Source organism: Astatotilapia calliptera, chromosome 13 (assembly GCF_964374335.1).
Source record: "Astatotilapia calliptera chromosome 13, fAstCal68.1, whole genome shotgun sequence".
NCBI lineage: Eukaryota > Metazoa > Chordata > Actinopteri > Cichliformes > Cichlidae > Astatotilapia > Astatotilapia calliptera.
In genome coordinates, this window is record NC_137434.1 from 4,882,205 (window position 1) to 4,908,371 (window position 26,167).

At 42.0% G+C, this 26,167-nt stretch overlaps 2 protein-coding genes across 3 annotated transcripts in view; both read right to left on the bottom strand.

Moving 5' to 3' along the window:
- Positions 1–227: 227 nt before the first annotated feature.
- slc1a4 (solute carrier family 1 member 4) lies at positions 228–15,679 on the bottom strand. Its single transcript, XM_026190076.2, has 8 exons — positions 14,442–15,679; positions 7,677–7,719; positions 6,202–6,267; positions 3,134–3,300; positions 2,756–2,989; positions 1,951–2,145; positions 1,705–1,839; positions 228–1,361 (listed from the first exon to the last, which is right to left on the bottom strand). Exons 1-8 carry the CDS (start codon positions 14,954–14,956, stop codon positions 1,133–1,135), a joined length of 1,584 nt encoding a protein of 527 aa, XP_026045861.1. The 5' UTR covers positions 14,957–15,679; the 3' UTR covers positions 228–1,132.
- Positions 15,680–20,718: 5,039 nt separating this feature from the next.
- The window catches only part of sertad2b (SERTA domain containing 2b), a 39,941-nt gene continuing 34,492 nt past the window's right edge, over positions 20,719–26,167 (bottom strand). For both annotated transcript variants that reach the window (XM_026189950.2, XM_026189949.2), the window contains exon 2: positions 20,719–22,102. In XM_026189950.2, coding sequence (XP_026045735.2) covers positions 20,839–22,098 — 1,260 coding nt within the window. In that variant the 5' untranslated portion in view covers positions 22,099–22,102 and the 3' untranslated portion in view covers positions 20,719–20,838. The remainder of the gene's footprint in view (positions 22,103–26,167) is intronic.

The window sequence follows — 26,167 nt, forward strand, 5'->3', positions numbered from 1 at the left end:
AGCTAAAATCAGTGTAGCTAAACATCAAACAAGTATGTTGTCACAAAAAGCTAAGAAATATGCCAGTATGTACAACCTTAACCTAACTTAAAAAGGCTGATGTACATTGAACTTTAAAGAGCAAAAACGACTTTTAAGCTGCTCTCATTACAAAATTGTTGGCATCTGCTTGTAAAATGCTGATGTCAGCTTTTTCCCTGTAGTAATATTGATGTGAAGAATGGTTGTTTTCTCAGAGATAAATAGGGTCTTGTTTTATTTAGAGAGTAGACCATACAATTGACCTTTCCCTCATGAGAACATAGGGCAATACATGCAGACCAATATTCTAAGGAGCTTGGAAAGAAAGCAACTTGACTCCTTTGGGTTTCTTGAAGATGTTTTACAGCTGTGAAGCTTCTTCAGTTCTAAAACCTCTTAACAGGCCTTGTAAACTTTTCTCTGGATTATGAGAAATATTACTTTCAAACTGAGGCCCAAATAGTTACCACAATTACCACTTCAACCTAACCTGACACTACAAAATGTGTTGTTTTCATCCAGCTATTCAAGTAAGGGACATCAAATTGAGTAAAGCGCATACCCAGACTTTGACCAGTACTTAAACAATGACAGACATCGTCAAGATTGGTTAAACACTCTTACTTGTCAGCATCTGTTGAGTTGTTAATCCTCTATAGTTTAAGCATGTCATGGTATTTGCAGTCTGAAGATAAAAAGAAATAAATGCACTTCATCATGTCCTGTTATACAAAGCTGCCGATGAGCAGTGACTGGAGTAAGATGAACATAACTGTCACATTTATGGGAATGTTTTAGACTTGGTATGTTTCTGTCACTGTTCATGTCAAAATGCTTTAATAAATAAAATGTAAAATACAAAAACTATTGACTTAAGTGACTGGGCAAATCATTTCAGTGTAAATTATTCTAAAATTTCATATATATTCAATTTAGCATTAAGATGCCAGAATCGAAACCCAATTTTAAAAATAACAGTGACACTATGTGGACTTTCCATGCTCTAGCAGGCATTTTTTTGGCCTTACACTGAATCAGAATGCTTCCACAAAAGCAGCATGTCAGAGATGTCAAAGGTAAAAGGTCAAGAAAGGAAAAAGTCTTGCTGGGATCACAGCACTGACTCAATGGCTTCCGGCATAGCTTCTAAGGCTTTGGCTTGATGCGTGACTAATGGAGATGTCTCCTCCTCTGCCTGGACGTTGGCCACCGCCTCCACTCGGACTTCCGACAGCTCCCCCTCCTGTTGATGCTTCTTCATCTCCAGCTGGTTTATGTGGTGGAGGATTCCCGCGCCAAGAGCGTCGCCCTCCACGTTCACTACAGTGGTGGTACGATCTCTGTTCACAAAGAGAACATTTGTGACAAATTTTGTGATGATGATGGCATCAAGGCAGACAGAAGGTTGTACTAACAAAAGGCCTTTGCTTTTCAAAAGAAGAATTGAACTTAGTATCATAAAGAAGAACCTGTATTTTAAATATGACCTATTTCCATTTGTTTGTTTAACCTATGTGTGTGTTTGCTCTAGGAAAATACTGCAGGGGGTTTCTGTTGGTCCTACAGTTGGGAAACGCTGATCTAGTTGGGAAACTCTGATCTAGTTGGCTTACTATACGCTAGGTGAGGTGTAGGTGTACGTGATCATCTGTAGTCTCCTATGTTTTCTAATATGACACTCACACAATCCAGTCAACAGCTAGCATGAGGGACAGGTCGTTGGTCGGCAGGCCGATGGCCTCCAGGATGATGGCAATGGTGATGATGCCACCGGCTGGGATGCCTGCTGCACCAACACTGGAGGCTGTGGCCGTCACCCTGGAAGTGTGATTCACAATGAAACACAATAAATTTCCACCTGTTTATGCCAGTAGGAAATGTTGGTGGTATTATTGCTTAATAAAAGTTTTTCTCATTCCCTTAACTTACAGGATTGTGAAGATCTGCCCAGCGTTCAGCTCGGTATTGTTGAGCTGAGCAATGAAGACGGCAGCGATGCACTGGAAGATGGCAGCGCCATCCATGTTAACCGTGGCCCCAATGGGCAGAATGAAGCGGCTGATGCGTTTGTCCACACCATTATTCTCCTCCACACACTTTATCATAGAGGGTAGAGTTGCTGAACTAATGAGAGAAGAAAAATGCAAATGAAAAAAATCTTTCTTTTTTTTTGGTGTCTGTCACACTGATTTTTGGAAGGTTTGTGTCCCATTACATCTGGCCTAAAACTAACATACCAGCAGAACACCGTACCAATAGTCAAACATGGTCGTGGTGGTTTGATGATTAGGGGCTGCTTTGCTGCATCAAGATCTGAAACTTGCCATGATTCACTGAAGCATTAACTCTGCTGTCTACCTGAAGCTCAAATTAATTATGCAGAAGGACAATAATCCAAATCACACCATCAAGTCCACCTCTGAAAGTTTTTGGAGTTGCCCATTAAAAGTCTAGATTTAAATCTGACTCTGATACTTTGGCCGTTCATGCTCAAAAACTCTCCAATTTGGCTAAATAAAAACAATTCTACAAAGAAGAGTGGAAGAAAATTCCTCCACAGTGATGATGTTCATAATAAATATGCAAATATGCAAAAAATAAGAAATCACGAAGGGCCAAATACTAAGACTTCACTAATATTACATGTCAACTTTTTATTTACATACATTTATATTCATTGATTTGCAGGTTCCCTGTAACAGCTCATCAGTGATTCTGCAATGTACCAGTATACCTGGAGCAGGTTGCGAAGGCAGTGGTGAAGGGTGTTATTAGGCCAGACAGGAAACTGAAGGGGTTCTTGCGCGTTAAACCAAAGTAGATGAGGGGTAGGACGATGCCTCCATGGATAACGTGGCCCAAAATCGAAGCAAAGATATATTTTCCCAGGCTGGTGACCAGAAGAACCACATCTTCCATCTCCACAATTTTACTGCCCACTAGGAACATGATGCCAAAGGGGATATACCTAAAGAGACACAGGAGAAAGGAAGAGTCAAATACAACAATAAATAGCGCAGCACAGACAGTCAATGTCTATCCTTATTTAACTGACTAATAAATGTCATAAAATATCCCCACATTTCAATAAATTTCATCCAAGAGCACTTACCACATGATCCAGGACACCAGCACCATGGTGGCTTCGTTGAAAGCATTGAAGAAACGGATGAGTTCCTCTCCCTCGTCACCCAGTTTCCTCAGCGCCACACCAAACACCATGGCAAACAGCACCAGACCCAGAATGTTCATGCCATCTGTTTCTGTACCATAAGGGACCTAAGGCACCAAGCAGAGTCACACTGTAAGAGCCTGAGCATACTGACAAGACGGTGTTAAGAAGGGCTGTCAAAAACCTAGTTGGTTTAAGTGAAAAGGGAGCAAAACACAGAAGAGGAAAGGGTCTCCAGCCATGCAGAAGGTTTGACAAATGTATCTTGGCAAGAGCATCTGTTTTACTAAGACTTAGTGTCACTGAAAGTACATTAAAGAGCTTGAGTGGAAGAATCTTTTCTTGGAAAGTGAAGAGCTACAGCATTACCTAGGCAGTGGTTGACCGTGCAACTTTACCAGATCCCTTTCTTTTTTCATTCTGTCCATATAAAAGCAAAGTTGAATCACACAGTTTCAGCTGCCCACAAATAGCAACAATACGCTTCTTCTCCTGAGTTGCTTCAGAAGAATTTACAGTTTGAGAGAATAACAACTAACAAATTTTCATGACACAGAATTAAGTTTTTTTGGCTCTCGCTCGCCTCATATTTACGTCAGCTCATATCTTAACACTAGCCACTCACTACTGTGAGGTTGTACTGTGAATGCTTGAGATTAATCCTCTGAGAACTATGACTCTCTGTAGAAACGTTTGATCAGACTGGACCAAAGTGGTGGTCCACTGACCCATAATTCAAACTGCCTGCAAGGCTAAAATTGCTTGTTGATCCAACTTGATCCAACTTAGCTAAGAAAACAAGTTGAAACACTTCACACAATAGGAGTTCCACACTGATAATCAGACACTGAACTCTTGGATGGAACCTTATGTGTATCCTTTCATTGTGGAAAGATAAACTTGTCAAATAATAGAGCTTGTGTAGACTGCAGTAGTATATACGACACCTTTTGCGTGCTGCAGAGTGTGTATGTGCGAATGCAAAAGTCTGGAGGCAGTAGAAGTATTCAGTGAACTGGATGACAAATAGGGACAAGGACAAATCCTGTGCTCAATCCCTTTCCATTGTGCTGAGCTCTCCCACAGCTACACCAGCTTCATCCCCTGGCACTGGGGTGGGTGTGTAGGGGGCGACAGTCCACCAAGACCCACGGCATACAAATACCATGGACCAATGCCAAAATCAGATTCCCCCCACTGTTCCCCCATACTGGGTCAATGGGGACAAGCCATAGCTTCTAGGGTGAAGCATTAGGATTTAAAGATTATCCTCAAAATTTAACAAGTTATATAATCAAATAGAGTAACTTATAAAACTTCTCTTTGCTCTTTAACGATCCTCGAGTACAAACAAGCTACTTGAGTGCAAGTGCTACTAAAAACCTTTAAAAGTGCTTCCTTGTATTAACTAACAGGATGCTGCTGTGGTACAAGCCTAAAAAGGCTTTTGTACTATTCCCTAAATGCTTTTGTTTAGCAGTCTGTGTACCATTATGCATCTGTTAGCCGGCTTCCGATCGACTGTCTCTCCTGCTGACAAATAAGCAAAGCCATCATACACTTGTCTATGATGCAACATCGACTACAAGTAGCAGGCAAGTGGCAATCAAGAAATCTGGTGCTGGTCCTCTGTCAGGATTTTGTTTTTCCTTCCTAGTAAAGACCAGCACATCATGTTGCCTCACATCCAGGCATGCAGGCCATCTTGCTGGGTCAAGATGACCTGCATGGTGGCCAACACCTGCATGTAATCGTAAGGGCCTGGTTGCTACAACAGTTACTGTGTGAAACTCCACTTTTGTCTTTCACCTTTTTGTCCTGCCTCCCCTCACGCTGCGGATGGCCGCCCCTCCCTGAGCCTGGTTCTGCCGGAGGTTTCTTCTTGTAAAAGGGAGTTTTCCCTTCCCACTGTTGCTGAAATGCTTGCTTATAGGGGGCGTCAACTGATTATTGGGGTTTTCTCCCTCTTATTGTATATATAATATATAAAGCACCTCGAGACAGCTATTGTTCTGATTTGGCACTGTAGCTTATGAAGCCATTGTAGTAATATAGTTTTGTTGCCTGGCAATCAAAAAGAAAAAAAAAGCACTCAAGACAAAGATGCCTTTAGCTAACTCAGACGGCTGAAGCTTCATATAAGCTTATATTAAAAAGTATTCAGTATTTACTAGATTTATTTAGCCTGCGGTTCTTTTCTAGTGTTGTCACAGTATAATCACAGTATGGAATAATAACTTGTGTGGAGAAGTGGAAAACATGTGAGCACTAGATAAAGATAACTGCAATATATGAGTCCAGCATGCTTTTTAGTAGCAGAAGAAAATGCATGGATGGATGGTAAATGCAAAAAACCCTGTTTACGCTTGTCCACACTTTTAAGAGCATGCATGTCCCTGCATGTGAGACATGTATGTGAGCATGTCCCCTCACATTCACGTTAGTGATAGTGTCAGTCTACACAGTTGTGTTCTAAAGTTACTAAGTGACTTGTTTTTCCCTTTTTGAACACCTTTTATCTATAAAATCAGATTATGACATCAAGAAATTATAGGAAATATATCAATACTTAGAATTTAAGAGTACTAAAACTAGTACTAGAAGCACTCATTGAGTAAATATTTATCTAACAATTATTTGGCACCAGTGAGCTAAAGACAGATTAAAAACTCATAAATAAAAATGACTGGCCTTTAGCCTTATTTGTAGTGATTGTACTGTTCACATGGCTATCAGCATTTCACCATCAGCCTTGACCCTCTTTCCCAAAACCAGCTCTTTCATTAGACGTGCACATACTGCTTATTCAGTGGTTTTGCACCCACGGGTGACTGACATACAAACAAGGTGCTCAGAGCAAACATGTACCTCAAGGATGGACGATGGCTCAACCTCCTGTTGACAGAGGTAACTGTTTGATGAGAGCACTTTCCTTTCGTAATCTGGTACTTTACGTGTTACGTAGTCTGCATGCAAAACTTCACGCAACAGACGTTCCCAGCTTTTACCTTTTGGTAGAGGGTCGTCCCATTGGTATCATTCCCCACAGCAACCATCTTGTAGTCGGTTGCGTACTGTAACATAAAGAAAGAAACATGTGCTTGTTTATTTTGTTGTATTGCTGAAATAAATTAATGTTTTTAGAAATTGAATTCTAATCTAATATGACATCTGTAGAGTTGCTTTTTGAATAATCAGGTGCAACTGCTTTAAATAGTACATTTTACAGACATTGCTGAGGAACAAAAGGGAACCCACAAGCTGCCACTGACCCCCTTTTTAAAATATGATAGATGTTTCCTATACCAGTCTTCCTCGGGGGTTTTATTTTCTGATTTCCCATGGGCCTCTTCTTGGTTGCGCAGGTTTAAAAAATCCTGGACATTTTCAGGCTATGAGTAGTTCACTGTGTCAGTACTTTTTGTAGGAGACTTGGGACCCCGTTGGACACGGTCCACTGATGTTCAGTCTTTTCAGTAAACAGAACTGCAACAATGCCCCCTTTCCCTCAAAGCATTTCTTTAGACACCCCTATAGGGTAGAGGTTTCCAACATCTCCTAAAGATCTATATGAGCTTAAAAAAGTCTTGGTTCTTAAACGATCTTGGGCATGTAGGCACACAGAGTAGATGGGTATAGTCTCAAATGAAAAAGCCAGCTATCCAATAATCCAAATCTCACACATCATTTGTTTAAACGTCTGTTTAAACATCGAGCTGCCTGTCATTTTGTGTAAATCCCCCCTCTCCTCTGCTTTCTTGGTCTAATCCACTGTTGGAGCCGTTCCCACGGGGGGCTCTACCACAGCATATACTGAGTGTGTGGGGGTACACTGAACTCTGTAACCTGGCTTCACTTTAAACACTTTTTCACTCTTTCTGTGAGAAATAACTGACTTATTTGTGTGTGTGTGTTTGTGTGTGTGTGTGTAATTTACAGGTGTGGTTTAGGAGAAGTTTAAGGTTTGATGAAGTGTGTCTGTGCGTGATTAAAAGAGTGTGAACATGCTTTCCTTTCTCCCTGTGTGTGCATGTGTGTATAGTTAATTTCTATCACTTCATCTCCAAATATTGAATTTTCCAGGTCCTTGTTTTAGCTGTAACAGCCAGGATGTTGTGCGATGGAGCGGCCCGTGTTGAGGAGTACCGAGGCGAGGTGGGTTGCTAGGCTAGCTTTAATGGAATGGTTTCGCCATGGTAACGGCTGGTGAGGGACAAGAAAAAGAGGTGTTCGGGTGAACAGGGGAGCGCTGCGGACCCTATTCTGGATGTCTCCTCATTAAGAGGCTCTTGGTGCTCTAACCAGGATTTATGGCAACTCTAAATGGATTTGTAGGAGCATCCGTGTGGTTGGGAAAATAAATTTGAATGAACAATCTGCACGAGACACAGGTGATACAGGAAAGAGGACAGAAAGAGGAGGATAAAAGGAGTGTGTGTCTGCGTGTGTGGGGGTGGGCAGGAAGTAAGGAGCTGGCACTCACAGAACGAAAGGCAGCAGCCACCAAGTTTGCTGGAAACAAATTCCTGAGAACGGAAGCAAAAACAAGTTAGCGCCACAGAAAATTACAGTCATCTCAGTCCTGTTCTCCTGTGTGAGCCACTTTATCTGAACAAATGGTAAAAGGCCAACATCTACAACAAGATTGGACAAGTGTTTCAGAATCATGTGGCTATCCCACCCGAACAGTAAATTCTCAACAGGATTCGTTTATCATCGTCGTATCTTGGCCTTTTCCCAGGATCCTCCCTAAAGTTTGCAGCCCAAACTCCCTGATAAAACATGTTCGGACACGAACCTGCTGTCTGTTTCAGCTTTTCGTAAAACAAATTAGCGAGGTCTTACCTAGGGTTAGTTATCTTTCCCTGGAGCTTTCACTGTTCTCCAGTCAACTAAAGGTAAAGCAAAGTCAGGCAGATGCGGAAAATAAAATTAGACTAAATTTAATCGCTTTATACTTTTCAAACTCTAACTCAAGCACTGCAAGTCTCACATACTACTCAGTTTCTGGTACAAAACTGATGCACAGTGTAGTGAAGATTCATATTTTCTTAAGTTTTCTTTTAATTAATTTCCTTTCTATTCTTTCTTCATCGTTATTTGGCTGCTGTTCTTTTGTCAAATGCTCGACAAACTTTACTTGAGCTCTGCATTACCATAGCAAAAGGCTACAAAATTTCTTGGCAACACGTTCCAATAGTGACTGAGATATTTTGCCAACATGAAGCACTACTAACAGTGTCACTACTACTAAGAGTGTCAGTACAATCTTGTGTCTAACATGGTCACAAGAAGCACTCACAGGAGAACACTGATTGCAACTGAGATTATCTTAGATGTTACTTTGACATGTCTCGATGCATTCTCAATGATCCAGGTAAGGAAATCCCTAAAAGTTGATTCTGTTCATCAGTCGAGACTGAAGAAGTCACTTGTCACTGTCTCTCACTGAAAATGCTACGTCCAGATGAACAGAATCAATTTTTTGGGAGTTACTTTGTCAAGTAACAACCACCCAAATGCTGCTGCAGGCCAAGCACACTTTCTGAATGCCAGAAAGTCCCCGATGGCAACATCTTGCAACTTGTCAAAGAGTGCACGGCATTCATCCTGCACCTGAATTTACCAGATTGCCAGAATCTGAATATCACAGAGTATAAGTGACGTTGCTGGTTAGCGATCAGGTACACCTGTATGCAGTCCATAATACTGGATTTTGGATCAGCAATAGACACACAGTATTGCTGTTTTGTTTTTTCCATAATTTGAATCATGACAGTAATAACAGCATGGGAAATGTGACATAATCACAATAGTCAGTTACTAAAAGACAGTGAGGAACAATAGGAGTAATTTGGCACTGAGATGATTTTTTTGTCTTTGATATTTATGGCAACCTCAGTAATGCAGAGGATAATAACCAGATTTACAGGGAGTTTATTATTCATCCTCAAAGTGAACAGCCTACTTTGGTTCATTATCCCTTTTGTCGTTATAAATCCCTCATTCAAACATTTTCTTGACAGATTGTCACAGACAGAGTGTCAAGGAGTTTATTTTCACTACTGTAAGATAATCATGCAGGGATTACTAGAAGCCTGCAGGCCCTTTCTACGTACTGCTGTGTGTTTGTTGTAACGTTATCCTCTGGGGTCACACTGTATTGTGCAAAGAAATACAGGCTTTGCTCACATCTATTCCCATGGCCAGACCAGAGCCAAGCAATTCAGCTCATAGCACCATGACCCCGTCAACTCTGCCTTGAGTTCAGGGACAAATGCTGCTTCAGCTGTTGAATATCTCAGCTCCCCAGGACACGCTGGCAGGTAGCCACAATATTTTCACTTAGTCTTTTCTTTCCTTTCCTGATGTTGCAAACAAGTGATATGTTTTTGCAACCCAAGATTCCCTAAATTCTTTTCCTTTATATGAAGGCAGTCAGGTTTCATCCTAGCACATGACCACAGCGAGAATCTGGATTAAGCCTGGGAACCCAGAAGTGAGCTGGCATGATTTTCCCAGAGTCTCCCTAGAGGCCCACTGTCTCTCTGTGGACTGATGTTACATAATAGCTTGACTTTCTAATTAATCGAAGCCAAGTATCATGAATGATCATTTCAAGGCCTAATTCAAGTCCAATGATGTGATCTGAAATGACCTGTCTGTCTGTTGCTGGTTCTTCTGGTTTTTAGATGGCACTTAATGCAACAGTTTACAGGTCTTTCTACTGGATGGACACATCCAGCCAGTAGATCTAGTGGTATAAATTTGTGCTTCAGCTTTGATGAGAACATTTTTGAATTTTTATTAATGTATAACTCAGTATTAAATAGCTGATGTGTGTGGCTGTGAATTGTCCTCCTACAGTTTATGAATGCAGGTTACTTCCCAAACTTGCTAGCTTTAGCCTCTTGTTAAGATACGTTCACTTTTGGCAGTAAACGCCAATATAGTCCTAGCTAAAATGCTAAAATGCTAACAGTAAATCTTCAAAATGCAAAGTGCAGAAACCTCAGCCTTATTAAGAAGATGAAAATAAAATGCTTATTAGTTTCTTAAATTAGCGAGCATTAGCTTTCCATGCCTTAAATAGTTAGTTGCTATCAAGCAGAATTGGTAAGCATGTTTCAGAAACAAGTTAAAACAATCCAAAATATACGTTTAGTCCTAAAAGCTAGCAAAGAAAAGCTAAAATATAGAGAGGTTATTTAAAAAATGGGCAGGCTAGCAAGCCACAAAGCTAACACCAGCGTTTTGATACTTTGACACAAATAAAACTGACTGGCTGAACCTTCAGGTTTTTAGTCAAACACCACGTGCCTGGTAGTGCACTGAATAAATAGACTATCTGGAGTGGGGGGGAAATAATGTAATACCCTGTGATATGACACGTGTTTATGGAACATAGACAGCAGAAAGCATGGACAAAGCTTCTGGGTGGGAAAAATGAAACCATTGCTGAAGTGTCTTAAACCTGCATTCAGTCCACCAGGTGTTGATACAGTATCTGTGGTTTCAAAAAGTCTTGTGGAAGTTTATGGGAAAATAGCATTGTGAGTAAATGTTTCCAATGAAGTCTGTTATGTAAATTGTGGCTGTACTATGTTTCGAAAAGAAGGAATATCTACGCTATGCTCATTGGCTAAAGGCTTGTGATTTAGAAGTTGTTAGGCAATGTGTGAGTGGTTTCACAGTCAGACCTGCCCCACCTCATCCCATATTTGAAGCCGAGATGAAGTCGAGACAGCAGAAACTAATCTTGAGGCTTGACAGACTTCAGAAAGCAACAGGGGTGACGTCACAACAGCCACCATCTTTCACACTGTCTATATCAAGAAAATGCACAGTGATTTATCTGGTACTAAGACTAGCCCCCCTCAACCTGCTCCACCTGCAAAGTTAAATGTTAGCTTTTTCAATAGTACCTGAATCAGAAACTTGTTAAAATGAATATTCCCAAAATATTCTTACTTTCTGAATCAATAGCTTTGCTCAAATAAATGAACCTTAGTCTATATGTAGCAGAAAACAACACTCTTCACTGGACTTAGCTTTTGCGTTCTGTCCTGTTCTGATGTAACCCACTGTGAAATTTACACCATCTGAATACCTGCAAAAGCATAAAGTATGAGAAATAACAGCAGCATGTCCACCTGCTATCATGATAAGGGAGATGTGCTAGCTGTTTGCACTACAGTCTGCTACAGGCTCTGCACCTCTTCGCCTTCCCCAAAATACATCCTACTATTTCAACAGCTGTCAGCTTTCCCTCACACTGTGGGAACTTATTATTAACCACTGAAGGCTGCTGAAGAACACTGATATTTATAGGCTAGCAGCAAAGCTTTCATGAACAACTGCCATGCTGGAAAAAAAATCAACCAACTTTACAAGGAGTTGAGTTGAAAATTGTACCACAGAACCTCTACCTGTATAATCAAGAGTTTGCCCCAAAGACACTGTGTCTCTTCATAATCAGTGAAAAGCCATCAGTAGATTTTTTATTTGTGCTTATTTGTCCCCTGGAAGCCATCAGACTGCAATCTGGGCTCTATAAAGTATCCCCTATCGGGCACATTTGTGTGTAACAGTGGGGTCAAGATACACTCTTAACAGTGGCAGCTAACTTAGGTTAAAAATAATCCATTATTACAGGTACTTATGTTATGGCATGGTGTCGATCAGATGTGACATGACTCTGCAAAGGTCTGCTGTGCAACCCTCCTTTCCCTGCTGTAAGTGGCACTTACAGCTCCTCTAATTACATCAGAGGTTAGACAAGCATTTGTAGCAGCATGGCATTGTAAAGCGGCAATCAACTATTTAAAAGCAAGAAGGGCTTTAAATACTTTAAGTAAAAGTACTCATTGATACAGTCATCGGATTGCAGTGAAGGTGGAGCAGATTTTTAGTAAAACTGACATCTGCTTTCTGATACAGCTCTGAAAATAAGTGCAGAGGGTTACAGGTGATGCAAGTAAAACTAACTATTAGGCTACACTGACACGTAAAGTTCTTTAAGACGAGTGCAGTGCCCACTCTCAATCTGAGTGGGAACATTAAAACACTTTTAACTGTTAGGCAAAGCTTTCCATCCACATGAGAGCAGCAGAGCAGGGACGTGCAGAGGGGGGGGGCTAGAGGGGCTTGAGCACCCGCCCCTTTCCTGATGAGTGCCCAAAGTGCCCTTTTGTTGAGGCAACTTTTAAATTTTTTTTATTTATTTATTTATTTATTTTATGTGTGTGTGCGTGCGGAGTCCTGTCTGTGCCCCTCAACAATAATATTTAACTATTAATCACAGTTTTGCTAAATAAAAGGATCTGGCTTGCATCAGTCACATGATCACATTTAACCAATGATCGCCCTCGACGGCAGAACGCGCTGGTTACGAGCCGGGAACGAGCTCACAAAGAGCACGCGCATTTTTTGCGGTCCGGAGCTGTAGGAGAAACACAAGTTAACTCAGAGACACAGACTGATGCGACAAAACCAGTAAGTAGGTGTACAGCGTACACTGTAGTGTGTAGCACACAGGAGTATTAGCTTATTACGTACACGTTGGTAAGATGTCTTGTGTCAAATGACGAACTGAAACAAACGAGCGTGCTGTGTGTGCAACAGCGCAACAAACATTACCTGTCCTTTTATTAACTGCACAAGTAGTGCTGGTCATAGCTGCTGGCTACCTGTGTAAGGCTGTCATGGGTCTGTAGCTCTGTCACCGTTTTAGGGAACATATTTAGTTTTAAAGTAAGTTTCCGGGCTTTTCCGGCCTTTCTGGAGGGATTATATTTCACTAAAAAACGATCTAATATGCATGTCCACATAATAATTATTATAATATATTAAAAAACACAAGCTGTATTTTAAAGAACATACATTAAGAAGCAGATTATATTAGATTTATATTTTAAATAAGACAAAAGTTGGATTTTACAGCAGTAAAATGATTGTATCTCTACAGTTTAAACATGTAATAAACTTTGCCCTGCACAGAGTGGATAGTGAAACAAATGGAATCATCATAAATACATTATTTCATATTTATTACTTCCCCCTCCTCATTGCTTTATTATTGTAGCTCTAGTAATGAATAATAATGTAAGGATTCTGGATCAGCACCATGATGCCCATAGTATATACAGTATTCTGAAGAAGGTCTAAAATGTCACTGTGTGTGCATGTGTGTGTTTTATTTAGCTGGATTTAAAAAAATATTACTCATGATATAACATTGTGCAGACATGCCTGGTAAGGACCTGAGGAGGAAACAGCAGGAGCTGTGTGAGGCTACTAAAGGCAGGGCTATAACATTTTTCTGTCATCATTTTATTATAGATTAAGTGCAAGAGTTGTTAGGTGTGGACAATTAGATTATAGTTTATTGCAATAGCAAGTTGTGCCTTGTTCTCAGATAGACAGCAAGTGGAGAGTGATATATGAAATGATGGGATGGAAGGAAGAAGAGAAGCAAAGAGTGATTCACAGGCAGAGCCGAGTTTATGTCACAGTTTTTCGTTGCCTTATGGTTCCAAGCGCTGTCACCAATCTTTGCATTTTGTTATTATCTCATGACACTTGTTTAATCAGCTACCATCTCTCCTGTGGACTTTTTAATGTCTACAGTCTCAGATCAACACAGCCCTGCCCTTCCCATATTAGATTCTTGATGAATGTGTGTTGTTGTTATTCAGCATGGTTCAATGTGCCCCTTTTTAACTTTGAGCACCCGCCCCTTTAAACCTCTCTGCACGTCCCTGCAGCAGAGTGAACTGTCAGTGGAAGATTCGACCTGAACATATAAAGCACTGTTTACAGATACACTGCAGGATACACTGACCTGCTCCACGGGGTCACTCGGATTGTGACATTGATCTTAGACACTTCCAAACAGGACCACCGTTGAAATCTTACTATAACTGTAATCACACTCATTTAGATAGTACACAGATAAAGTCTGCTACAGTGGCAGAGAGGACTTGGTTGTTTCAGTGGCGCACATGTGAGGCTTACTACAGCAGCCGTAGCCTTACTGAGCGTGTGCGCACGCATGCCTAGGATGACTGCGAGCGTGGAGCCATTCGTGTGTGTAACTAACCAGCATTCCCAAACCGCCCCGAGGCACGCTGTGCCACAGTTCCCATCAGATTCACTAGAGTACAGCACACAAATCCCCTTCTTGCCCCACTACCCTCTAACATGCTACCGTGTGCGCTGTTTAAGGCGATTAAAGAGGGCTCTTTACCTGGCCAGATCTAAGAAGGAGTCGGTGGTCTCCTTGTTGCTGCTGACGCTCTCCAGTCCCAGGTTGTTGGTGTTCAGGGCTCCCGCGCCCACTCCGGGTTTGATGATGAAAGCCAGGGCTACCCCGATCCCCGAGGCGATCAGCGTGGTCACCAGAAAGTAGGCGACTGCGATGCCCCCCAGCTTGCCCAGGGAGCGAGTGTCCAGGCTGGCGGCCCCCGATACGAGACTGCAGACGACGAGGGGCAAAATGATCATCTTCAGCATCCGGAGGAGCATCTCACCGGGGAAGGCGAAGTAGGTCATCTGCGCTTTGGTCAGGTTCATGCTGCGGACCATCATCCCGAGCCCGACGCCCACCAGCACGCCCGACACCGTCAAGATCACCAGCAGGTTCTTTCTCAGAAACTCCATCAGCTTTTCTCCGAGGCTCTTCTGCGAGCCCTTCTCCAGGATCTGGTCTGTGGATGCTGAGCCGGGCATGGCGTGTCCGTTTATCTCGCTCTTTTTCTCCATTTTTAATTTTTTCTATTATCTCCGATGCGGCGTGGAAAGCCCAGTCCGGTTTCAGACAGCGTGGGTAGGACACACGTTTCTGTGAAGGCTGGTCCGGCGTTCAACTCTGAGCGCAGAAGCGGCAGGGCGAGCCAATGGAGAGTGAGCGACGACACAAAAAGCCAAGTGGAACATGCGCACAAAAGGGGGTACTTTATACCAAAAGCAAATGATGCAAGAGCGTGGGATATTGCCAGGGTCCAGTACTGAATAAATAACTGAGGTTTTTATGATTGAAACAGCAGACAAAAAGCAATTCCACCGGAGTGCGCGCTCTGCTGCTTTTCTTGTCTTCTTCCTAATAATGCAAACACATGAAAGCACCCTTTCACGTCACTCATTTTCTGCACTCTTTGGAAAGCCCGCCCGAATCTTGGGCTTAGGACGAGAGCATCCTATTTCATGTCTGCTTTTAGTTATTCACTATAAATATTTACGCCCATAGGTATTTTAGTGAAATAGCTGTCTTCTCTTCATTTTCACACGGATCACACCAACATTTGTTTCTCTAACGGGCAGAAATAGTCAGTGCAGTGGGCCGTGTCTGTCTCAGCCTTTTTGGCATGGTAATGAGATTAATCGTGATCTGTCACAAACCCGTGCTGCTGCATGCTGATAATAAAATAACTGTTACTGTTTGCAATATTATGGATATTTTAGGAGCTTTATTAAACTTGTTTTTATGTTAAAGTATCGTTTTTACTCATAAATCCTTTCTGCATGCAATTTAAAATTTTATTTTAATCTTTCATTATAATTATTTTTATTTACAAGCCTTTAATAGTCAGTGGAATACAAGATCTGCTCTTGAAGCAAGCGACCAATCAGGGTGCAAGAATGAGAATAGTGGATGGAGAGCAGAGGCCTGTCAACACCATGGTCAGCGCTATGCGGCTCCTAGAGGGCGCTATTCACCAGCTCCTTTCACCTTTTCTTTTCTTAAAGCGTCACATTTAGACGGAACAGCAGCGACAGGGAAAAAGATTTCCATCATTTTAAAGGTTCAGCTGTCTCTTCTGTTGGAAGATAAGAACTGTTAGGCTTGTTGCACTGCTGCTGTTTGACCACAAGGTGATCCCATTGGAGAGCAGTTGGTTTAGTAAAGACGCAGCTGCCCAAAGGTAAGCCATGAAAGTACGAATAAAGGGAGCGGCCTTGCTGCTGGAAAGGTTTTCATATTCATTTTCCTTAAACAGTTTATTGGCTTTTGTGTCTAATAAAGATGTTTATCTTTATTATTCTTGATGTTTGAGTAGCAATTGTAAGTATAAAAAACGTGTTAAAATTTCATTTGACCTTCTTTTTATTATAAAATATATTTTTAAACATGGTTTGTAATATCTTGGATCCACATATAAATCATTTGAAAGATTGTATCATATATGTAAAATCAGATAATGTCAGACATTGTTAGGCGCTCAATCAATTTTTGACCTTTATAGTCGATGATGTTTGCATGACTGTAATGTCTGATTAGTTTGTTTCAATGGGAATTGCTTACGTTGAATAGCGCTGTTTTCACTCCTTTATAATGACTAAACTGACAGCCTGTTGCTGTTTCAGATGGTGCAACAGCTTTCACACATTTTCTATGACTGTGAAAAAAATCTAAGTGAAATATAATGTTTTAGGAAAGCATGACAATAAAATCAGCGGAGCCTTCAGCTAATACATTCAAAGGAGAGAGAGGCAATATTCAGACGACACACGCAGAGGCAGTTCTCTGTTTCCCTGCCTCTGTCCTCACTGACCCCAGTGCTGCTGTTGCTAAGTTGAGTTAAACTTTGCATGTCTCCACCAATAGAGACAGACTGTCCCCCTTCCCCTCACAGCTGTGTGGCCTGAATAATGGAAATAACCACCGGCTTGTGGATCTGGAGTCATGGCTGTTTAACAGTGGCTAACATTGGCGCCCTGCCATTGTAAACCGCAGGGGGGAAGAAAACAGGGAAAGACACATACTTAGCTTCCTCTTGGAGATTGCTGAGCTGTCACCCAAGGACAAGCAAGAAAGAGCTGGTCCTTTTGGGAGGCACCGAGGCCCAAACCTGACCAAAAGCAGTAAAGGTTTACTATTTTAGTCATTATTATTATTATACTTATCCATAACCTTTATGGTCATTGTAAGGCGGTGTTGTGCTTCTGGATGAGGCAACTACCTCTTGTAGTGTTTAGTGTACCCAGATTGTTCAGATCTTCAACAATTTTAATAGCAAGGATACTCAACAGCCTCAAGAGACCTGGTTATTGAAGAAATTCAAGAAAACGAGTGGAAGTCGTCAATTCTGGAACTCTTTCTGGTCAAGCGGTCATGGCAGACAGCTGCCTCTCCCTGAGCCTGGTTCTGCCTGAGGTTTCTTCCTGTTAAACGGGGTTTTCTCCTTCCCACTGTTGTCAAGTTCTTGCTCATAGGGGTCATCTGATTGTTGATATTTTTCCTCAGTGTTATTGTAGGGTATTTACCTTACAATATAAAGTGCCTTGAGGTGACAGTGATTTGGTGCCATATAAATACATTTGATTTGCAATTTAATTAATTTTTTAAAGTTTGTTTCCAGAGCTTTCGGTTACACCTCATGGCCATCTTCTTCACAGGCACTGTGCATAACCCTCTCATCATGTGAGTCTTATTACACACATAAGTTGAACTTGTGGTAAAATTTCCCTCATCTTTTTTAACTAAGCCAAGAACCAGTTTATTAGTTGTATTCCACTTCTGCTTGTCATCACTCCACCTTTGACAGTGACTCATGTTCAATCATGTACACGTCAAAAAAACAAAGACAAGGAGACACAACAGACACCTGCTCTTTTTACAGTTTATTGTATATGTATATTTATATATATTTATATATATATATACATACATACATATATATATAAATATAAAACTACAAAAGTAAGACTGTTTCAAATTCATAGACAGCTGTACTTTTATTTCATTTATTATGTATATATATATGTGTGTGTATATATATACATATATATACACACACACACACACACACACACACACATACACACATATATATATATATATATATACATATACATATATATGTATATATTATCTACAGTCCACATTTGGATCCCAATACAGTGATCAGCTGATAGTTTCTCTCTGTGTGTTTGTGTTCTATTGCATAGAAAAAGGCACAGCTCTGAGGTCTGTGTAAAATACAGCCTTTGCAGAGGGACTCAGCCTCGACTGTGGTCAGTCCTTATCTGCGGTTAGAAATTGCCGCACGCTCGGACAGCGCTTAAACCGATTCGGTGACAAACACTGATCGAAAAAGACTCAGAACCTTGAATGTTGTTCATACTATGTACATTACTTTTGGCATCAGAGCATCTGACAGGCTTTGGAGACTTGACATCTGAAGGTTTGAGATGGGCTTTTTGAGTATTGCTGCATGAACTCTTCGCCTTCAACTGGAAAGTGATGAACAAGAGAGTACAAAAGATGTAAAAAGTTGTGGCCGCCACCCCAGAAATCAAAAAAACAAAAAACAATAACAATGCAACAAAACAAACATAAACAAGATAATATAATTACCTATGTATATAAAAAAAATGGCTTCCACCCCATAGTTCCACACTCGGATACATTCCTTTTTGAAGTACATTCCTACCACACATTCTGTACACACATTTACAATCCAAATGTTCACATAAAAAATAAATATATTTACAAAAAAAGGGGGAAAATCCATACGAATAAATAACTTCATTGACAATTTAAAAAAAGGAAAGAAAAACAAGCACTCCAAAATTTAAATATGGTGAAAGCAACAAGATACGGTCATCTAGAAATGGTATTAGTTGGTGCTGCCATGTGCTCGGCTCACACTCTGCTTCGGTTTAAAATGCCATTCTTTTACAAGCTAGTTGAAGTCAAATGTACCCTGGGAAGCTGATGATCTTCCACTGGAACACAATGTTCTCGAACGATACCGCGAGACCACCGCAAAGCTGTGCTGGCAAACACACGAGGGTTCAGGGGTTCTTACGGTGACTTGCTGAAAAACGCTTCCATAATCAAAATAGCCACCGGTGGCATTCCCCGGCCCTCTGGATCATTGCAGTGTCCAGAAACGCTTCTTCTGACAGATGCTGTATGATGAGAAAATACAGCACACAGCAGCTACAATGGTGACTAACATTAAAGCTGTGCTCTCTGGTGCCCCTTCTATACTTTCACTAGATGATTCTGTGTAATATGTACCTTGCAGTGATAAACCCACAGACAACTGTTACTCAGAATCACTTAACTGCCAGTTTTGTGTTTTAGTGCCATAAATATTCACTGGTGACCTCTGCTGGGTGGGGGTTGGAAGTGTTTTGAAACAACACTTTGCATGGTTGCAGTATCAGGTTAACACTGTGGTTTGGGTTTCCTACTTCACCCGCATTCTTATTATTTACGAGTCAGATTTAGACCTCCTGGCCCGTGAGCTTTTTGAGGCAATCTCAAAATTGTCCTGCAGAACCATGAGATTTTGCACTTTAGGGCTTCTATTCTAAGCACAAGTAAACATACTCAGGGTGTGTTTAATACTGTATGTCCTGCTACAATTTGCCAGTCACCTGTGTTGCTAAATCAGAGGGAACTAAACCTCACCCAAAAAATAATAGTCCTACTAACCGCCCACATTTTTCTTGTGTAATTCCAAGAGTTGCAGTGGTACCACAGTGAATTTCCCTGCAATGGGGTAACAGCTGTTTTGTTTTCAGGCCTGCGCAGCTAAATTTAACATGCGTGTAGTGAGCCCTAAGCCTCTGCTTAGGCTGCACTTTTCACATCATCTACATCCGACTGGGAGCCATGAGTCGGTGCTGCTGCTGCTGCTTCTGCTGTTGCTTCCAATGTAAACACGCCGAGCTTTCCCCTGTGGGTGTAGCTCATTTGAATTCTGCTGCAAGTGAATCATGATAACCAGCTCCTATGACCGAACTCATGTAAAACAGCATCCAGCACAGTTATATGTGCTTGCTGATAAGGAGAAGTACAAAAAAGAGTTTACCAAGACATCGGCGAGGCGTCGCAGAGCCACTCCCAAACTGTAATCGTATAGCCAAGCTAATATGTCATCTAGCACACTGGTAAAACTACATATTCCTTTTTATGCTTGCTTTACAAATAAAACATAGCATCTGTAATAAGATAGAGATTAAATAATTACTATTTGATCATGAGAAATTACCTTACTTAACGATAGTTTCAATACAATAAATTAAACAAAAAACATTAAGGAGTGACCTCTCTAGGCTGTTAAAACGAAAAAAAAAATACTGTTAAAACAGGAATTGAATAAGTGGTCATTTTGAAAGGCACTCATCTGCTAAAAGCCATAATTACAGTGTGTGTGTGTGTGTCTCATGTTTATGCTTGTATTTCTTTACCTGTGAGGAGTAAGTGTCCCCACAAGGGTAGATAGAGTTGTCCACAACAAGGACAATTTCATTGCTTCTATTTACAGTTACTCCTTAGGGTTAAGGCTTAGATTAAAGTTAAAGATTACAAAGAGGATTAGGTTTCGGGAATGAAGGAAGTCAAAGGAGGTCCTCACAAGTATAGAAATACAATTATATGTGTTTGTTTCCCGGTTACTTCTTTTCCATATTTGGAAAGGCGAGGACAGTGCATGCACAGTGTTGTGTAGTAGTAGTAGTAGTTGTCATAGTAGTACTAACTGACATCACCATCGATGTTTACAATTACCGACTTTTGAAGAGAGTTTAAAAAAAAAAAAATGTAAAAACAACAACCAGGAAAAAAAATCGATCCCACGTTTTCATTCCAGTCTGATTAAACTGTTTCTCATGGGGGGGGCATCCTTGAGTCAGGAGCCCACCAACACCTCCATGATGTGGTCCAATTCTGTCAGATCAATTTTGAAAGGCTGATTGGCTGAAACCTGGGGGGCAGGGCCGCTGTACGGTGCCCCCAATGATTTGAGTAGGTCGTCCGCCGTCACCACTGGCGACACTTTGGCGAGGCCGCCGGTGCTTGCTGTCCCACCCCCTGCTCCCCCTGCTGTCGTGCAAGGGTCAAAGTCATACATGGATGTGTCAATGTCGGCGAACAGGACATCATCCAACGCCAAGTCTGAGAGAAAGGGCGAGGGCGAGGAAGAGGACGGGGGACAAGAAGGAGAGGAGGAAACGTCTACCAGGCCACCTGGGGGCACTGCAGGAAGAGTGTCCATTGGCCGGAGCTCAGCACAGCGGCCTTCCACTAGGAAAACGGCAGCTGCCTCTGGTTTAGCACCCGTAGTCCTGCAGTCTCTGGGTGAGCCGGTGGGTGTAGGTGGGAGGGGTTGGGTGGTTGGTGTGGGAGCTGGGGAGGTAGTCATGGTCGTAGTATTAGCTGCTGCTGTCCTTGTTATGGCTGTAGGAGGACCCAACTCCATGTCACTCAGAGAGGAGGAAAAGACAGGCACAGGGACAGAGGGGGCCTGGCTCAGAGGTGCTGAAATGGGAGGCTGCACTGGGGGTGGTGACAGCGGAGGGGTGGGTGGAGATACCGCGCAAAAGGCTGAATCTCCACCATCCTCCTCCAGTAAAGAGGCAGGAGTGAGGCAGGCCTCCAAAGGGGCAGGACAGGCCTCCAGACGGCTGGGGCAGGCCTGGGATACCTGGCAGTTGGGAGGCACCATTGGGTGGGGTGAAGGCGGAGGAGCAATCGCTGGCATCAGCAGTGCAGAAGGCTGGGATACCTGTGTGCTCGTTGCCGCTGACAGAACGCCGAAAGATGGCGGCGCCTCACGGAAGCCTTCGTCCATGGGGTCGTCGGGTGGCGGTGAGGGCGGAAGGAGAAGTGGCCGCAGGGAGCCCTCTTGCTTGAGTTCGTCCTGGATGCGGCGGAGCATGTTGTTGATGAGGACGCGGCGCTCCAGGCTGGGTTCTCCCAGCGGCCGTTGGCTGTACAGCTTCATCAGAGAGATGTTAAAGATGGTCTGCCGCTGCAAGGTGTACGACACCTTCGAAAGACCTTCTGGAGTGACGCCTAGCCCCCCTCCCGCCACCGGCGCCTCCAGCGTTTTGCCTTCCAGCCCCTCTTCATCCTCGTCCAGCTTTCGCTTCGCACCTTTACCGAACATATATCTGAAAAACAAATAAGCAGAGACAGAGGAGAGATTATTGAAGACGCATATAGCTTTGCTAACATTAGGGTTTAGCTGTCTTATCGCTGGATGTTACTGACATCACACAAAACTGAGAGTAGAAAAAAATGTCTGTTTAGAGTTTAGACTTTGCCCATTTTAATGTGATGATCCAGCACTGTGAAAGCAAACATGACCGAAAAACAGGGAAAGCATAATAGGTCCACTTTATAAGCAACTGTGGTTTGGCCTACTCAACAATCACTGATTACACTGACCAGACACAAGTGTCAATTCTCTTTTCAGGTTATTGAACTTTTGTGACTATTCAACTTTTTCTTTTTCTTTTTAAAAAAAAAGTCATTAATAAACTATCACTCCTTAATAAATAGCTAGTTTTTCACAGTCCTAGTTACTTCCTCTCACTAGTGGACGTTTCCCTGCTCTGTAAGTAGAGTCATGTTCTGGTTTGTTCCCCACAATACACCTCAAAACAACTCTGATATTCTAAAAAAAAGAAAAGAAAAGAAAATTCTCATCTTGCAATTGAGGGATATATTCTTATGGTGAGCAAAATCCAGCATCCCAACTGAATTACAGTATAAAATGATCATCAAACCCAACTTCATCTCACTAAAACACTGACATACTCCACAGTGAAGTTTTCAGACTGAAGCATAGCAGCTTAACTGGCGTGATTCAAGAAGCTGCTTAAACGCAACGAGCTTACTGTGACAGGGGATTTAAAAAAAACACATATATTGAAACCATAAGCAGCTGCATTGGGAGCCTCACCACTGCACACTAAGGCCCAGCACACACACACACACACACACACACACACACACACACACACACACACACACACACACACACACACACACACACACACACACACACACACACACAAGTTATGTAATAGCAGCGCTCCCTGCTGTACCACAGGATCAGAGGCCAGATTTAAAGCCCACCCCCTCCACTCTCCCTCCTCGTGCCACATTAGAATAGCACACCGAGTTACTAAGTAGGACGTGGTGGGGGGACAGTAGGAGAAAAACGGCTGAGAGAGATTATTGCACGAAATTCCCTGAATAAACATATTAGCTTTAAGAGATACATGTATCTACTGAATTGTTTCTGTGCTGCAAAAAAGAAAGAAAGAAAGAAAGAAAGAAAGAAAGAAAGAAAGAAAGAAAGAAAGAAAGAAAGAAAGAAAGAAAGAAAGAAAGAAAGAAAGAAAGAAAGAAAGAAAGAAAGAAAGAAAGGCATTGCTGCAGTATGTTTGACTTTAATCCAGGCTGACAGGCTCAAGCAGCCAGCCGCTGTCTACACACATACACACTGCGCATGCGTCTCTTCATTCCTCACACACACACACACACACACACACACACACACACACACACACACACACACACACACACACACACACACACAGGAAGCAGGAGCTGCAGGCCCAGTCACCACGACTGGTTGGTTGCCATGACAAACAGAGTCAGCTGGGAATTCACCCAAAGAGATGACAAAGAACTGGAGGGAAGGTGGGGGGTGTGGGGGGGATAGGTGGTGGTGTTGGTGGAGAAGGGGAGGGAGGGGGGATGGGGGCGGAGCAGGAAGGAAGAGGAGGAAGACAAGGAGGAGGAGGGGAAAAAGTGAGAAGAGGAAGTAGAAGAGGAGGTGAGACTGCTCTGGTACGGTGGGAGGGAAATGAGCAACATTTTCTCCTCCCTCTAGCAAATCACTGCTGCTCGGTTGCTTTAGGGCCAGGCACTGAACCCCCAGTTGCATCATTATTGAGACCTTACAGATCTGTTGGTTCAGACTGTTGGGTGAACATACACAGGTTGTTGGTAACATTTCGCTGTTGTTACAGGATGTTAGGCTACATGCTATTGCTATTTATTGTGGCTATTTATTGTGGTTTAACCTGTTAAAAGTCTTAGTCTGACGACGAACATTTTCATATATATCTGGTTTTAAATAATTGCAGCTATGCACCCACCAAGGACAAAAACATAAAGAAAATTCTGTATCAAGCCTTGAAATCATAACTTCCCTACTTCTTTTTTTAGTATGGAGTGACTGCTGTGTGAAATTTGTTATAAATCCATTCAACTGGAGGGAAAAAAAGATGCACATTACAAAGCTTTATTAAATTGGACTCAACTGCAGTAAATAAGTTGATTCATCATTAATTAACTAAGTTGGTCCAACTCAAATGCTTTAAGTTGGAATAACAGAATTGTATAAAACGAAAATACAGCAATTTAATCACATTAAAAAATCCTTTCCCTAATTGTTTCATGTTGATTCAAGTTTTTTTGAGTGCACGTATGAAAACTATGAATTTCTCCACCTATAAACGATATCACATCTCCTCCATTCTTGTGACAGCCAGCTCTTCAAGTGTGGAGAATCAGAAGTATTAACATTTTATTTTGTATGAACTAGTCCTGGCTTATTCACTTATTCTCATCAAGCTGTTCCCCTCAAAAGCAAGACAACTGAAAACTGTAGGATTGTCTTTATTATTAAATTATAGTTTGTATATCATATATGTGGACAAAAATCTGAAAAACAGCAAAGAAAACAAACTACATTTTTACTTTTGTTTTAATGTTAGACTTCTTTGTTATATATGTCATAGTGACCTTGATAATAAAACAAAAACAAAAGCTGTTCACAAAAAAATTAAATGAGGACTTTTCTTGATCATGTTACGAAAAATAACATTGCTATTTAAAAATCCGGTGAGCTGTGGAGGACACACTGGATTAAAGGCTGGGCTGGTTGCTATAGTTTAGACAGCCATCATCAGATGAAAGAGAGACCACTAAGCACTCCACTGCTTCAGCCCCAGGTGAGAGAGAGTCCAGAGATAGCCAGCCTTGGAGGAAAAGCTTGCTCTATCTATCTGCATGGCACACTTTTCAGCAGTCTGAGTTTGGGCAGATGCTTCATTAGCTTCATGATGTGCATCAGGTGTTTTCAAGTAGTCTCTTAAACTCTGTCTGTTTTTTGTTAAATTATAATTATCCTCAAGATGTTAGGCTAAGCCTTGCTTGCTCTGTGCTGATAGAGAGAGGACCTCTAAGATTTCATCCGCTAGTTTGTGGTGTCTCAACTTGAGCATTTTCAGTGTTGCCATTTTTTTGAAACCGTGATGACTGAGTGTTAGTTGGGCCAGTTTTCCATAGACTTATTCAACAAAACTCTTTGAAACCAGAGGAGTTGCCCCCTGCTGGCCAATAGAAAGAATGCAGGATTAATGCACCACAGCATTGTCTTCACCTTTCAGTCCCAGAAGCTCCATCAATCTTTTCTAAACAGCCTTTGTGTGTCAACACTAATCCACAAAGAAATAGTTTGAAAAATCAACACATTTTTTTTAAACTATGTGTTTCTTTACTGCAGTAAAGAAATTGTTGGGAGTTCATTCAAAAATGAATGACTGATTTTTAACATTTGTGTGTGTGTGTTAATTTAAAAAAGCAGCCTCTCCACCCACTGCAGCTGCTTGTGGATCTTCCAGGGAAATGGCGAATCAGAGAGTGTCAGAGAGAGACAGAAACAGAGAATCAAAGAGAGAGCAACAGAGATAGTTTCAAAGCATTTTGCGGGTGTGTGATTGAGAGCTGAAGCAGCTGCGCATGTCTGACTCACTGAGTCATGGTGGGGTGTTTAGGCTCACACACACACACACACACACACACATTCGCACACACTGAGTGCAGGGCTGACATACCAGAGGTGCCCCACCCCTTACATTCCACTTCATTATCCTCCTCTTCCCTTTCCTTCTACTCCACATCTTCTTCGCTCACTTTCTGGAATTTTACTTCTTCTCAGTCGTTCTTTTTCATCCGCCCTTCAGCATTTACATCACACCCTCCACCTCCCCGTTCCGACGGCTGTCAAAGTTCACAGGCCCAGCACCATCCTACTCTCTATGAGCCATGTCTAGATATGACCGCACGAGGGGAAGAAAAACAGGTCATAAATGAGTCGAAGTGATAAAGCATAGCCGTGGAGGAGTGCTACGCTCTAAAATGGAGCCGCGATCTTT